This window comes from Vipera ursinii (genome assembly GCF_947247035.1).
Source record: "Vipera ursinii genome assembly, chromosome: 6".
In the NCBI taxonomy this organism is placed as follows: Eukaryota; Metazoa; Chordata; class Lepidosauria; order Squamata; family Viperidae; genus Vipera; species Vipera ursinii.
The window spans coordinates 71,480,189-71,496,741 of NC_139515.1; the positions used below are offsets into that span (position 1 = coordinate 71,480,189).

The 16,553-nt window shown below is 38.0% G+C and overlaps 1 protein-coding gene across 1 annotated transcript in view; it reads left to right on the forward strand.

The window, feature by feature from the left end:
* DGKI (diacylglycerol kinase iota) overlaps positions 1 to 16,553 on the forward strand; it is a gene marked incomplete at both ends in the record, with an annotated part of 275,825 nt that overhangs the window by 166,819 nt on the left and 92,453 nt on the right. Inside the window, 9 exons of the mRNA XM_083365474.1 lie at positions 369 to 429; positions 2,490 to 2,603; positions 3,072 to 3,209; positions 3,645 to 3,723; positions 8,166 to 8,221; positions 9,662 to 9,724; positions 11,617 to 11,690; positions 15,434 to 15,545; positions 16,207 to 16,406. Coding sequence (XP_083221600.1) covers positions 369 to 429; positions 2,490 to 2,603; positions 3,072 to 3,209; positions 3,645 to 3,723; positions 8,166 to 8,221; positions 9,662 to 9,724; positions 11,617 to 11,690; positions 15,434 to 15,545; positions 16,207 to 16,406 — 897 coding nt within the window. The remainder of the gene's footprint in view (positions 1 to 368; positions 430 to 2,489; positions 2,604 to 3,071; positions 3,210 to 3,644; positions 3,724 to 8,165; positions 8,222 to 9,661; positions 9,725 to 11,616; positions 11,691 to 15,433; positions 15,546 to 16,206; positions 16,407 to 16,553) is intronic.

Sequence of the window (16,553 nt, forward strand, 5' to 3'; positions counted from 1 at the left end):
GTCATCACCAGCACCTTGAATTGACTTTTGAGGGAGGGGGGGAAAGCACCTTTGCGACAACTATGACCTGGATAATTGAGAATTGCCATAGACACATGATCCAGTAACTTCTGTAAAGTATGTATTGCCTCCCTCACCATATCTGATTTTAGAAAAGGGACTGACTTTAGAAGAGTCTGACTTTGCCCGAATGAAGCAGTTGGTATGGCAAAATCAATTTCTGTTTCTTGTGTGAGTCCAATTTCATTTGGGCTCCTGATAATAAATGCTCGACTAGGATGCCTTGATCATACAGCGGCATTTCTAAAATCTGTCTTCATGATTAAAAAAAAACCCAAAAACTTTTGTCCTCTGGTTTCTTCCACTAGGCTTGAATTGTACAGAAAAATCCCAAATCTGCGAATCTTGGCTTGTGGTGGCGATGGAACAGTAAGGCCGATTCCTTTTCATTAGCTTTTCTTTTTAACAGTAGGAGGCACTGCCAATGATTGCTGGTGAAATTACGAAAATAAAATAGGTTTTAACTCTTTTTAATTGACTTTAATAGTTGAATTTTTGTGATCGTTATCTTGGGTTTGAACTGTGTACGCTACTCGGAGTCACATGCAAGTGAGATGAGCGGCTATAGAAATTCAATCAATTAATCAATCAATCAATCAAATCTCACAGAGTATAGTTATCTCTCTATCTCTCTATCTCTCTATGTCTCCTTCTCTTCTTCCCCCCATCTCTCCCTCTGTCTCTCCATGAAATATTGAAGAATGTAATATTGACCTAACTATTCAATATCACCTATCAAAACCTTTAAACATAATATATTTTAATGAGGGTTATTCACTCACTCCTTTCACACATGCTTGTCCAACATTTGTCCTGTAGAACAGAGTATTGATTGTTTCTTTTGTGAATGGAACAATCTAAATGTTTGATAATGTTTTTTTTAATCTATGCCTTGTTCTATTCACACAAGGAAATTATGTTGCAGTAGTCAGGTATTCATCGTGAGAACAGTGTGCAGAACTGAAGTCTGCAAAAATCAAACAATGCCCATGCGTATGTGCTCATAGAATCCTATGAATGCTTACTGTTTGGTTTTATTCTTCCTTTTTTTCCAAGATGGCTTTCTAAGATACATTTATGGAAGACTGGGCTCATCTGTTTAATGGATTTGGAACCCCTCTATGCCATCGGGTTGGATTTATTGCTTTCGATATCTTTTCCCTTGCATTTCACATTTTGAGCGAATGGGGGCAGTACCATCTCATCAGTATGAGCAGTGCCTGATTTATCTTTCCTGAGATTATATTTGAAGGAAATTAATGTTGTGTTGTTCCAAAAGCCATTACATTTAGAAATGAAAATCTTGTTCAAATGGATCTAGTGAATATTCAGTAGACTAGTTATTACTTTGCATTATTGAAAGGAAACAGAAAGGAGAAGATTTTTCTCATGTCTCTGTTCAAGATTAACCTTTTTTTAAAAAAAAAAATGATAAATGGAATATTGTCAGTTCAAATTCTTCCTAGCCTCAGATTTTTCCATCAAGCTTCAAAACTAATCAGGTGGCATCCTATCCCAAATCCAAAATGTCGTGCTGAGGAATTAAGTCTCTGTGAATTATTTTATTATGACTTCTAGCATACATAACAATGTCATTTCCTAAAAGGCAAATGTTAAGAGCAACACTCAGCCATATTTAGAATTCCCAAATTTTTGTATATCCAAAAATAAATCTAAGGTCAATTCATTTTTATTGATGCTGTTCCATATAATTTTCAACGGAAGGCATCTCACTGATTGTTCTTATAGCAATTCCCTTAAATATTCTTCCTTAACTAATATGAATTGGTGTTTGGTAGGGGAACAGGGGAAATGTGGATAAAGTGTTATTGACATCAAGAGCGCTGGTGGCATAGTGGTTAAACTGCAGTATTTCAGGCAAATTCTGCCCATAGCTTAGAGTTCGATCCTGATGAGGCTTAAGGTTGACTCAGCCTTCCATCCTTCCAAAATTGGTAAAATGAGGCCCCAGATTGTTGGGGGCAATGTGCAAATAATGCTTACATTGTAAACTGCACAGAGTGCTGCAAAGCACTATGGGCAGTATATACGTCTAAATGATATTGTTATTGCTACCTATATGCTTTTCTCTTGGACAGGATGGAAGCAGTATGTGTTAAATTGTTTGGTTATACCTTATATTGTATCATTCACAAAGAAAACAAACCATAGCTAGTGTAATATAGCTCATTCTTTGCAGACATCCACTGATCATTCAGATTTTTGCAACACAGATATGGTAGCCCCATACTGTATCTATAATTCCATGAGTCTTCAGGTCCTGACTCTTCTTCATCAATATCTTCTATGAACCACACATTGACAGGAATAAATAGCACTACCTAGAATTGTAACTATACCTTCTGGTTAGACCCATTTTCTGTGGGGTCTAGACGTTTACTTCCAAATCTGTAATTGTTGATGCTTAGGTTGGCTGGATCCTTTCCATTCTGGATGAGTTACAGTTGAATCCCCAGCCTCCTGTGGCTGTGCTTCCACTCGGCACTGGGAATGATCTTGCTCGGACTCTCAACTGGGGAGGGGTAAGTCTGAAGAGAGATGTGGCTGGTTGTCATTTCAATTTTTGTTGAAAGTAAAGGAGGTGGCTCAAACTGTGGAAGGAAATGTATAAAAATATTCTTCTAACTGGTGCATTATTTTTCTTGCATAGAGTAGAAAGTTTCTACTTCAACTTTCACTTTTATTCCTTTCTTTTTTCCATTAAATGAAATAAACATAACCATGGCAGAGCTAGTTGGTTAGTTGAGCTGAAAACTTTACTTAGTTTCACATCATTCCCAGTATAATCTAACATTTGTAACATTTTATGGATAACATTTTATGAATTTCTTGTGCCTGGTCATGTCCATGTACCAGTTATGGAAATTATCAAGATTTAATTAGCTGCATTTGAGTAAATACTGATGAATATCCCATAGATTAATCAATGCATCATTCATTCAGACAAAATATTGATTATTTATACTTGCTTGTTTTGTATCCTACTTCAGGGATATACTGATGAACCTGTTGCGAAAATTCTCTGTCATGTAGAAGATGGGGCCATTGTTCAATTAGATCGTTGGAATCTTCAGGTTGAGAGAAACCCTGATTTACCCCCAAAAGAACTTGAAGATGGAACACAGAAGGTTAGTGTGAAATCTTCCTCCATAAAATAAACTAGAATTGGGAGATCAGTCACTATTCAGAGTGGCTATGGAATGTTTCCAGACACGGAATCCTACTATTTGTTCAGTTTTGACCAGCTATTTTGGCTATTGTTTCCAGACCTGTCAACAATTAGCCAGTAAACAGGAAATAAAACCCACTCATTAATGAAAGTGTTAGGAGATCCATTTGTGCAAATCCCTTGTCTATCTACTAGCAATTCAAATTTACATTCTACTTTACGAGTATGAGTAGACAATAGTTCCAAAATTACACATAGTTTTACCTGTAATAACAAAGTCAACTTTGCTTAGTGAGTCTTACTGTTTGCAATTCTATTTTTATTTTTCTATATTGCCTTTTCTACAAAATGTCTTCCTTTCTTTCTTTCTTTACTTCTGATCTCATCACTGCAGCTCCCCCTGAATGTTTTCAATAATTACTTCAGCCTCGGATTTGATGCCCATGTCACGCTGGAATTTCATGAATCTCGAGGTGAGAGAACTAAAGCTATCTCTCTTAGGGTGTGTGTCATGCCAAAGGATTTGATACACTTAACATGTGCCCTAAAGATGGCCAGTTTTTTTAAATGCCTATGGAATAGATAGCATTTTGCCAGCTGTGAAATTCCAGTATAGAGTGGGAGAAAAGGGGGATGAAAACAATTCCTATTCTTAAAATAATAGGATAGATAAGAAAAAAAAGGGAGAAATGTTCGTTTCTCTTCAGAGAGAATATGTATTGTATTTATTGTTAGTTTAGGCAAACAGTATCAGCAACAGTTAAAAGATTAGCATGTGCTAGTGCTCTGAATGAATTAAAGATACTGTAGATATTTAGTCAAAGGATGAGGAAAATGTTATCTGATATATTTTTTACCTATTGTGAAGGTTTCAACAAACAATGCACCCCAAATCATGGCCAGGTTAATAACTACCACTGTGGAGGTGATTTATTTCCAGCTTAGAAAACATATCAAGATTTGGAATAACCTTGTCTAGCTAATTTTGGCTGATTTAAAAAGCAAAACTGGACTTACAGAGATCAGCAGAGAATGTTAGATTAGTAGGGGATATTACATGCCAAATACGTTTTTGTTTAGGTCACCTGAATCAGACTTGGCACGACATTTGCTCTCTATTTTTGCTGTCTGATTTCATTGAGAAATTCTGTATTTTGCAATGAAAGGATGTATTATAAGTACTGTTGTACACAAAGAGCATGTGTGGCTGTTTCAGGAGCAATATTGATATCTCAAGTAAAAATGTATCATACAAAAGCAATAGCAATAGCACTTAGACTTATATACTGCTCCACACTGCTTTACAGAACTCTCTGAGCAGTCAGCATATTGTCCCCAACAATCTTGGTCCTATTTTACTGACTTCGGAAGGAAGGCTGAGTCAACCTCAAGCCCATCATGATTGAACTCCAGACTGTGGGCAGAGTTTGCTTGCAATACTTCATTCTAACAATCTGCCTTTCTTCATGTAAACAAAGTAGTCTGTCTTACAATAGAGTAGTATCCTTCTATTAATAAAAAATCTGAACACGATTATTATAGATAATATATGGAATAGCTTTGAGGCAGTGGTGGTATTCAAATACCTGAACAACTGGTTCTCTTATTTGATGCCTCTGAGGCCTAGAAAGGATTTCCGGAAGTGGCATCCATGCACTTCCGGTGGGCTGTTCTAGACCTGGGAGGCCTCCTCCAGGCCTCTGAGAGCTAGAATGGACTTCTGGAAGTGGCATCCACACACTTCTGGTGGGCCGTCCTAGGTCTGGGAGGCCTCCCAGGCCTAGACTGGACTTCTGGAAGCCAGCCAGTACTTTGAATGCAGCAAAATTTAGCTACTAGTTCTACCAAACCGGTGTGAACCAGCTGAATCCCTCCACTGCTATGAGGGCTCGGAGATAGGTCACCACCAAGAAAATGATCAGATAAAAGAAACCTAAGGATTGTAACCTGAGAAAATCTCTCAGATAAAATCTTCCAAGGAAGGAAGGAAGGAAGGAAGGAAGGAAGGAAGGAAGGAAGGAAGGAAGGAAGGAAGGAGCCCATTCAGCCTTTCAATATTCTGTTACTATAGCTTTACTATAAAAGTAGTACCGACCTACATGGCATTGGATTGTTATTCTGATCTACCCTGAAGGGCTGACAATTACCAAGCAAGCATTCATGAATCATATTATGTCATCCCTGTATGGTAGGCCAGATGCCACATATACCTACAATTACTTTTATTAGAATGAATCTTCCAAGTGTAAATATGCTTGCCTGCCTCCCTCTTTTATCTTCCTGAGTAGTAGGCGGGTGCCTGTCTGAGATGTTTTCATAAACCCTTCATATTGGCTTAAGCCATGTTATTGCCTTATCAAAGTCCCTATATACTGTATACTCTCTGTTTATTACAATTAATTCAGAATCTGTGACCTGTGGAGAAATTAGATTTCACTCCCTCCTATCTGGGAATTATGATAATTCAAATCTTGTACACTTGAAAGGCACCAAGTTTATCAAAAGTTGCATTAGAGTAATTTTTCCTGGGTGGCGGAAAAAGACATTGACAATACCTAAAACTATCTAGAATCTGGATGATTTATTCCTATGAATTTGGAATATCAAACTTTATTTGTCCTTGTTTTCATGCTATCATCAAGCTCAATTGAAAATGTTTCTCTCCACCACCTCATTTTTCTTAACATGCCAGATTAAATAAAGATCTGACTGCATGATGGTAAGAGTGAATGCATATTTTTTCCCCATGTTATAAAGGCTGAAGCAGTCCAATTCATAATGAAGGCTCATGGAAAGGGGAAGAAATGACAGGGTGACAGTAGCACTTTTATTCTGTATGAACATGTGCTGGAATACTTGCCAAATACGCCTGCAGCTAAATATTTTGTCTGATGATTTATACATCAGATGATTTATTTAATAATGAAGTGATAACGCTTAATAAAGAATAAATGAAAGTTATTCCAAAGATGTCAGTGTAATACATGCATATGCATTTCAATAAACAGAGGAGACAGAAAAACTATGGCAAGACAAGTTGCAGATTTTTAAGCAAGAATTTGGTCAGATAGCATCTATATTTTCCTTTAACATTTTTCTGTTCTACACACACCTTTGCTTTAACATAATAGGGAAAAAATAGTTTTTTGTTTTAAAGATTTTGCTATTTTCTTATTGCATGTTGCATTTGGTTGATGGGGTCAGCCAGCTTCTCTTCACCCCCCCCACACGCAACCTCAGATCTCCTTCCTTCTGCCATTTCCTTTCTTTCCCAAGTCTTACATTTAGTTTATAGGAGCTAAATTGCTGTTTTTCTACTGCTGCCATTAGCAGAAAACTGGGTATTCCAAAGGATTGGAAGAGCTCTCTTCATGTCCCTTAGCTGCCAGGTAATGCAAATTCATAGTTAATTGGGCCATAAGCTAAAATATCTTCTATATAAATCAAAGGAAGTGATGCTTTGGTTTACATGAAGATCAGAGTTTCTCTCTCCAAGTACTGTGCTCCAAAGAGTAGGTGAAAAATATGAAGCAAACCAGGAATTCCCAGGTAGACAGAACTGTTATATCAGCATATATTAAGTGCCTTCCAATGGCTTAGAAAGGCAGTATAAAACATAATCTTAATACATAGACTTTGACTTGTATATACAGGCAGCTCTTGACTTATGAGCACAATTGAGCTCAAAATTTCTGTTGCTAAGTGAGACAGTTATTAAGTGAATGTTTTGCTCCATTTTATGATCTTTCTTGCCAGTTAACGTGGTTGTTAAGTGAACCAGGCTTCCCCATTGACTTTGCTTGTTAGAAGCTTGCAAAAGATGATCACATGACCCCATGGCACTGCAAACGTCATAAATAGGAACCAGTAGCCAAGCATCTGAATTTTGATCATGTGACCATGGAGATGCTGCAATGGTCATAAGTGTGAAAAATGGTCGTATGCCACTTTTTCAGTGCCGTTATAACTTTGAATGGTCACTAAATGAACTGTTGTTAGTCGAGGACTATCTGTAGTGCAGTAGGCAACATTTCTGTGTGCATGTAACTTCAGTCTTGTCTGCAGTAAAGAGATTAATCTTGCCAAGTTGAGAACTGACTGATGTGTCAAGCCTGACAGCAAGTAAAAACAGGACAGTTAATAAATAAAATCAATTGGATTTAGGACGCTGAGCTTGTCGACCAGATGGTCGGCAGTTTGGCGGGTCAAATCCCGAGTGCCGCGTAACAGAGTGAGCGCCTGTTACTCGTCCCAGCTTCTGCCAACCTAGCAGTTCGAAAGCACGTAAAAAGGCAAGTAGAAAAATAGGGACCACTATGGTGGGAAGGTAACAGCATTCCATGCGCCTTTGGCGTCTAGTCATGCCGGCCACATGACCACGGAGACGTCCTCAGACAAGCGCTGGCTCTTCGGCTTTGAAATGGAGATGAGCACCGGCCCCTAGAGTCGGAAACGACTAGCACGCATGTGCGGGGGAACCTTTACCTTTACCTTTACCTAAAATAAACAAAATTAATATGGCTGCTTTTTAATAATTTATGTAACAATGCTCTCTGCCATATTAAAAATTGTACCTTGGCATCAACTATTGGAGGTTTTTGGGTGCTGCAGCTATCTCTCCTCTGAACTAGGCAAGTTAAGAATTTTGTAGCCTTAGAAAATTGGTAATTCAGTAATATGTTAGTCTTCAAGATAGTATTATTCTTTCTCTCTTTTCTTAAGTAAATATTCAATCTTCCTTGAATTATGAAAAGGCATTACTTAATTTAGGTAACATTTCTTTACTGCCAGTTCATAACACCATTTGATTCACTGTTATTTCTTGAAAAAGCTAAGTGTGTCAAGCCACTGCAGTGTATAATGGACTTTGTAAAAGAGTTTTTAAATTCTGCTTTCTTTTTCTTCCTTCTTACAGAGGCAAATCCTGAAAAATTCAACAGCCGGTTTCGAAATAAAATGTTTTATGCCGGGGTGAGTTGACATAGTCTCTTTCTCCTCTGATTTCTTTTTTTCTTTTTTTCTTTTGAGCAATTAGCAATAAATAAATAAGCCAGTATCTTTCTAGGAGCTCAGTCCCAGGCATATCTAATGAGGAAAAATGTCTATTGAATTCAGTAGGTCTTAAAGCTACTTATATCTGCATATAGCATTATCACATCAAAGCTTTAAAAAGGAACAAGGGTTTTGTATAGATTGTAATAGAAAAGCAACACTGGGTACTTTTCCTGTGGGCTTGTACTTTAGATGAGGAATCAGAAAGACACTTTAGATAGATTTTCATCTATCAGAGTGCTTCTGCCTATATACTATGTATTTATTAGATTTTTTTAAAAAATCCCCTTTATTACTTTATAAATAACCCAAGGGGGCAAGCATACAGAGTACGGCTCCCTCCTCCTATTTCCCCCATAGCAACAGCCCTGTGAGGTCCAGCCAGTTTTTATGCCTAAGACAGGACTAAAGTAGAGGTCCCCAACCTTTTGGGCACGTGGAGAGAGGTTTTTTCATGGACCGGAGGGGACATGGTTTTGTGTGCTGCCTGCATCCTGCAGATGGGGCTTTGCTTGTTTGTGTGGACCGGTTGCTGGCATGCCGTGGTCTGGGGGTTGGGGACCCCTGGACTAAAGCACATGGACTCCTGGTTTTTGGCTTGATGCCTTATCCAACAGACCAAACTCTCTTCATGGTGTCATACCATTCTAAGTGTATCCAGTTATGGGTACTACTTTGATCATTGACTGCTTGTAAATGGAAGCTGTATGCAGCCAGAAGCCTCCAGAAAAACTAAACCAAATGCCCATGCTAAAAATAAGCTAATGCATCCAGAAGCCAATTTTTCATTCTTCTGTCAATGTATTGAACTGATACAGGATAAAGACAAGAAGGAAGAGAGTGTGAATTATCAGACACAGAATACTGATTATGCTTCTGGTGTATTTTGGTCTTATTTTCCATTCTGTTTTTTTAATGTCTTCCAGTTCCTTTTTTTAAAAAAGACATTACTAAGAAGCAGACACTGCTTCCAAATGCTTCTATAGTTGATGACAGAGAAAATAAGTCATAATCCAGAGAAGAAATCACATACTTTGTTTTGCACAGAGTGCTCTCTATGGCAGGGGTCCCCAACCCCCAGTCCATGAACCAGTACAGGGCCACGGAATGCCAGTCCATACAAACAAGCAAAGCCCCATTTACAGGATGCAAACAGCACACAAAACCACACCCCCTCTGCTCCGCAGAAAAACCTCTCTCCATGTAACTGGTCTCTGGTGCCCAAAAGGTTGGGGATCTCTGCTCTATGGGGCAAGTTTACTTAAAGTTTTGCAGTTGATGGTCTAAAAATATTGTCAAAACTTTCAGGGAAAATTATATTTCATCTTTCTGTATTTCTTCTGTTCCTGTGTAATCTAGGCAGCTTTTTCAGATTTCCTTCAGAGAAGCTCTAGAGATTTATCCAAACATGTGAAAGTTGTGGTAAGTATATTAGAGAATTTTGTGTCTTTTAATGACTATAATCTGGGAAATGACCTGTCACCTTGAACACTTTGTCTAGAGCCTAGAAAAAAAAATTAAAGAACATTTTTATTCATATTAACATGAGTGAAGGTCATTTTCATTTATATTAACATGAGTGAACCTACTCGGTTTGGTGCCTGGACTGACCATTTATAATAGAAACAAATCTCCAATCCCTTTAAACCAAAACAAACAATAAAGAGAGAAATAATTTCAGGGGCTACACTATCTTATCTTCCAGGCATAATTGAAATTTCCTTGTTTGTTATTTGTTTATGCACATGGAATTTATTAAAGTTGTGCAAATCTTTAAGCGGGGCTTTGCTAAGAAAGGATTGAGGAAACCACACTCTCGAATCTGCTTTGTAAAACAAGGCCGGGTCCTTCCTTGTGAGAGCAAAGTCCCAGATTTCCCCTGCTTCATTTCTCTTCCTGAGCAGTTGGAAGTAGCTGGAAGAGACTTTTCCACATGAGCTGCATCTGCAGAACAATGTCTTCTGGCTTTGAGAAATGCTTAGGAAGGCTATGATTGGCTGATTATGTGCCATCAAATCATTTTCAACTCTTAGCAACCACATAGATTTCCCTCATGATGATCTGTCCCTAACCTTGTCCTTCAAATCTTCTAATGGAGCCCCCATTTCCATGGTAACGGAGTCCATTTACCTTTCTGCTGGCCCACTGTCTTCTTTTCTGTCCTTTAACCTTGCCAGCATTAAACCCTTTTCCAGAGAGCTGGGTCTTCACATAATATGTCTGAAGCACGATAATTTGAACCTGGACAGTGCTTCTGGGGAAGGCTGTAAAGTAACCAAAGAAAGGAAGAAAATCTCTGTGGGAAAAATGAAAGATTCGTCACATAGGTCTAATCTTTCTTGCTTGCAGCTTCATCTAGCAATAAATAAACTAAAATAATGAAGGAGAAACAAGACATGGGGGTTTGGGTAAGGTTGTCATCATTTTTATTGACTTATAGAGTTTTGAAAATGTGTGGGGCATTATTATGGTACTTCAGTTTGAAGGGTCCCAATCCTATTCTGATTTTGGCAAGAATTGATTGATTGTCTTTTTTCCTAGCTGGCTGAGCCTTTTTTTTAAATGATGAAGGATATCCTTCTGAGTCATAGAATCTAGAATTACATGGTTTATAGTCTGGATTCATATAATATGTTAGACTAAGCCAAAATGTGGTTGGATTATTTATGATTCAGCATATTGTAGGAACCCTGCAATTGTTTTGGTACTATGACCAATCACTGTGTTAAGCTATTATAGAAAAATGATTTGCTTACATATTTATGCCCTGTGAACAGAAGTATTGTTCTTTTTTTTAACACATGTTGTATGAATCGACTCTAGATGCATGATTCAGTCAGTCACTGAAAGGATCTCATTTCTTATGCCTTGAAGTTCCCCAGACCTGGCAGAACATCTTTCATAATCTTGGTAACATTGATGATTCGTTAGAGTAACAACAACACAATGACCCCACTGCAGAGCCTCTAGAAAATATATTGGCAAAATGGATGTTGTTACACCAATAAGCGTGCTGCTGAGGATAGAAGGTGCTTAGGAACAGAAAAGGTATTCAGTGTGGTATCTTCCAAAGTACATTTCCACCTGCCAGACCCTCTTTTTCCAATCAAATAACTTGAATCTTACACTGCAACCTACTGAGATACTACACCTGTTGTGTTTTCAGGGCACTCTGATTTGTACTGAATATCCACTGCTCCAAGACTGTATTCTTTTCTCAACTTTCAGGATCCTATTTCTCATCAATTGCTTACTCTGTTATTAAGTTTATCTGTTCATATTTGCTTTCATTTTCTTTTCTTACTCTCTGGCAGTGTGATGGGACTGACTTGACTTCCAAGATTCAGGAGCTGAAATTTCAATGTATAGTATTTTTAAACATACCCAGGTAAACAATTTTTATTCAGCATCTTAACCACTATACCATAATGGCTCTCAACTTTGTCAGCCTACCAAATATCTCAGGTAAACTCTGATTGGTCTTGTTTGTCTGAGGACCACTAATACCATCTCAACTTTTTTATATATCTCCTAATTCTTCCTCTCTTCCTGTTTTTTAATTCAATAGCTTTCCTAGCCATTTATGAGTGCTGTGGTCACAGTTTATTTGTTGAAGGCCAGCAAATAAAATAAGTTATGAGTCCAAGGAAACTCTCAAGTCTAAGCTGGGTTTTTTTTTGTTATTCTGTCAAATAGTACTTCAGCCCTTATATTTGGATCAACAGATTTTCTAACCCAAATCTAGTTTTGTTTAAGCTTCAGCTTTCCCCAAATAAATAAAGCAAATTGTATTTATTAGGAATTTCATAGCCCCTCAAGGATTAGTTAGTGGACGACTAGGCAATCTGCATAATGACAGGGCTGCAGTCCAAATCTCATGATGTGATTTTATCAAGAGCTTGAAAACACTGCTTGTGAACTTTACTGAATGAAGAATGAACTTGGTCTTGTTTAGCTTAAGATGGGAAGAGACACACAGAGAATAAATTTATTCTGATGTTTGTATGTTTGTTTTAAAAAAATCTGCTCTTCTTCTCTGATCATCTGCCTTTCTTCAAATCCACACACTGTGTTTCCTTATCCTTCCTTAACACTCAGTTTGTTTTTCTGACTTGTAATATGGCCACTGTCAATCTCTGTCTCCAATAACTCTGCAGTTTTTCAGCATTTCCAGTCCAGAATTAAAACAAAATAAAAGAGTTAACTTCTTCATTTCATGAGTGAAATACTGTGTTTGTTGTTAGAATATTGTGGATATATCACAGTGTATCATAATAACACAGCACTTTCCTGACCCACTTTTTAAAAAAATATTGTTGCACAAGCAGCCCATAATATATCATTTCCAGAAGAGGCTAACCTTGTCAATCAGTTCACTAAATCTGCCTGTCAGAAAAGTAAGGTAACAATGGATCTGGACTTTTGTAAGAATAAATTGTTTTAAAGTAGTGTTTGAGAATTTTTATTTTTAAATTGAACAGGGTCAGCATAAGTTCTCAACATACTTTTTGGGGGGACCATCTGGAGATGGTTATGCTGACCTTTCTTCATCTGTACTGTATCAGACCATCCATGCAGGAGAAACGTTTCATAAATAGGCTGCAATGAAAAAGAGCTAGTTTGATATAATTGTTAAAGGCATCAGCTACAAATGGGAAGCCCATCTGGTTTTTGTTTTGCCTTAGGCAGTAGGTCAGTTGGGTGAGTTTCTCTCTTTCTCAACTCTAAGAAGAAGGTAGTGGCAAGCTGTTTTTGAAAATGTTGTTAAGAAAATTGCATAGACTAGCTACCAGGACTTAAGAATGATTTAAAGATGTGTGTATGTGCAAACACACAGACACAGTCTCTCTCTCTCTCTGTCTATGTCTCTCTCTGTCTCTGTCTCTCTCTGTCTCTTTCTCTCTCACACACACACACACAATCCTTGAAGCTTTTTGGCTATTTTTTTTGTAGAGTTAATGCTTTTCAAAAACAAGTGGGAATTCATGGGGTGCAGGACACGTGTTCTTACATGTATACATTGTTTACACAATGAATATATTGCCAAAGTTAGAGGGTAACATGGCTGGATGGTAACATGGCTGGATTTCAGTGGTATAATTTGGTAATTTGTTCAGGTTTTGGACGATTTTAAGGAATGTCTTAGGGACCCTTTGTTTTGCTCAGAAAGTCCAGGCCAAAAAATTTTGGGCTTTTTTTAGTGATGTTTCACCATCATCAGAAGACTTTCAGTGGACTTCCAGAAGGTCAGAAGTCTGAACTGAAGCCCTCTCAGCCCTTCAAATGCTACCCAACTTGATCCAAAGTAATCACTCTCACTGCTTTCCTCTTATTCTAACAAAATAAACATATGCATTGATATGCTTATCTATTCTTCTATAGTAAATTCCTAACAGTACCTAAGAGATTCGCCAACTTCTATTTTGCAATAAACTGAGTGTGACTGTATGAGAAGTATAGCCCAAGATTATATAGATTTGTTGCCATGACTATGACCATTGCTGCCTCTATTACCTTCTTTTCAACTGCCTCAATATCTCTCTTGGAAGGTTCTTTCCCCAATGTGAGACTCCATGAGTAAGCATCTATAGAGATCACCTATGTTTAGGCTCACTATTTGAACCTAAAAAGCATATCAGAGAATAGTGATGTGGTCCTAGAATACCAGCCTATATTGATAAAATTATCTTGAAGACTTCTTATTTTGAGCCATCAAAACGGTTAGGTAGTTTGAAAGTGCTGGAAGCTTATAGAACTCTCTAGAACAGAGGTCCCCAACCTTTTGGGCACTAGCAACTGTTTCCCCTGGAAAGAGGTTTTTCTGCAGATCAAAGGGTGCGTGGTTTTGTGTGCTGCCTGCATCTCGCAGATGGGGCTTTGCTTGTTTGTGCGGCCTGGTTGCTGGTATTGCACAGCCCAATACTGGTCCACGGACTGGAGGTTGGGGACCCCTGCTCTAGAATATGAACTCTAATGTAGATGCTTTTAAAGGCACATAGTTCTCACCCAGATTTTGCATCTTATTCAGAGAACTGCATCAAAATGCAAGGTATTCCACCTAGAATGGGAGTAGTGCAGATGGTGGGCCAAGTTCAACCTGTTCCTTCCAATACAACTTGAATATCTTTGTCTCTGCTCTGAGATTTACACACTTGTTTACATCAAAATAATCTAACTGTGGTGCCATATATCCCTATCTCACTTGAAAGAATTAAACTTCACTCTGAGAGTCCTTTCTATATCAATAGAATAGATTAGATGAAGATAATTAGTCCCTGACTCAAAAGCAAGTCTACATTCTATCCCTCTGTTAATGCAGCCTAGCCAAAAAAAAGCCAAAACAGTGCTAGGCTGTATTGAAATATTAATACCACTTTACAGTGCCTTGATAAGGCCACACTTGGAATACTGCATCCAGTTTTGGTCACCAAGATGTAAAAAAGATGTTGAGACTCTAGAAAGAGTACAGAGAAGAGCAACAAAGATGATTAGGGAACTGGAGGCTAAAACATATAGGGAACGGCTGCTGGAATTGGGTATGTCTAGTTTAATGAAGAGAAGGACGAGGGGGGACATGATAGCAGTGTTCCAATATCTCAGGGGCTGCCACAAGAAGAGGGAGTCAAGCTATTCTCCAAAGCACCTGAAGGCAGGACAAGAAGCAACGGATGGAAACTAATCAAGGAGAGAAGCAACCTAGAACTAAGGAGAAACTTCCTGACAGTTAGAACAATTAACCAGTGGAACAACCTGCCTCCAGAAATGGTGAATGCTCCAACACTGGAAGTTTTTAAGAAGAGACTGGACAGCCATTTGTCCGAAATGGTATAGGGTTTCCAACCTGAGCAGGGGGTTGGACTAGATGACCTCCAAGTTCCCTTCCAACATTATTATTATTATTATTATTATTATTATTATTATTATTATTATTATTATTATTATTATTATTATAAAAATGACTCCTATTTTTCCCCCGAACAATCTCTGTAACAAAGGAAAGAAAGATCTCTGAGCTCTCAGAAGCCATTTGTACAGAAGAAAGCTACATATGTGCTTTATTATATAGGTTTTGCTAGATAAAATTGGCTGAATGTTCACTGAAGTCCTTATAGCTTCAACTTCTTTCTATAGGTATTGTGCTGGCACAATGCCCTGGGGTAATCCAGGAGACCATAGAGAATTTGAACCTCAGAGACATGATGATGGTTTCATTGAGGTCATTGGATTCACCATGGCATCCTTGGTGGGTATTTTTTTTTTATAAATTTCTTTTCATACTAGCTACTGGACTATTAGGCAATCAGAGCAACAGAGAAAAACCATACAAAATGAATGAAATACAAAATGAATGAAATGGCTATTGGCAATGAACATTATGCATGTGGTATGCATGATGGATAGATTAATATAAGGAATCAATAGAAAATGGTTAACCACTATCCCCTCCTATGCTTGAAAAAATTGCATGCCACTGTTTCCTCTGTTTCCTTGGTATTTTTCTCTTTGCTTACTGATTTTGAGACGTGGCAGATGAGGTTACTGCAAGAAGCAATGATTTCTCAAAAGAATGTCCTCTTTCCATGAAAATATCTCCCACACTTATATTCAATTTAAATGATGGATGAGGTAGACTTCCTGGTTGCCTACTGTTGTGAAGAAAGCCCTTAGGAGGATTTATCTCATGGTACTGGGATTGAACTGAAGACAGTTAGCAAGATAGCTCTGTAATGAAAAGTGGGATATTGGCTACGAAGTTTGGCCATCTTCTATCTAAGATAAGGCAATAATTGCACACCCTATCTAAGAAACTTTTAAAACTTTCTTTTATTTTGGAAAGGGAAGAAAGGAAGAAAGATCTACGTGCAATATTTCCTCTCTTTTCTCCTTCTTTATGTCATGGAAAGGCTGCTCTTCAAGTTGGAGGTCATGGAGAGAGGTTACATCAGTGTCGGGAAGTGACTTTACTAACATATAAGTCTATCCCCATGCAAGTGGATGGTGAACCATGTCGGCTGGCTCCATCGCTTATCCGAATCTCCCTTAGGAATCAGGCCAATATGGTGCAGAAAAGCAAGAGAAGAACATCCATGCCTTTGCTCAATGAGTAAGTTGGTAACATGTGCTTTTTGGTAGAGGGAAAGCGTAAATGTGAGATGTCACAAAGGTGAGGTGAATGGCAGTCAGGAAAGAATTAAGGAAGTAGCAACTATAATGAATCTGTATAACTTTGTATGGAGAATTTGAATGGCCC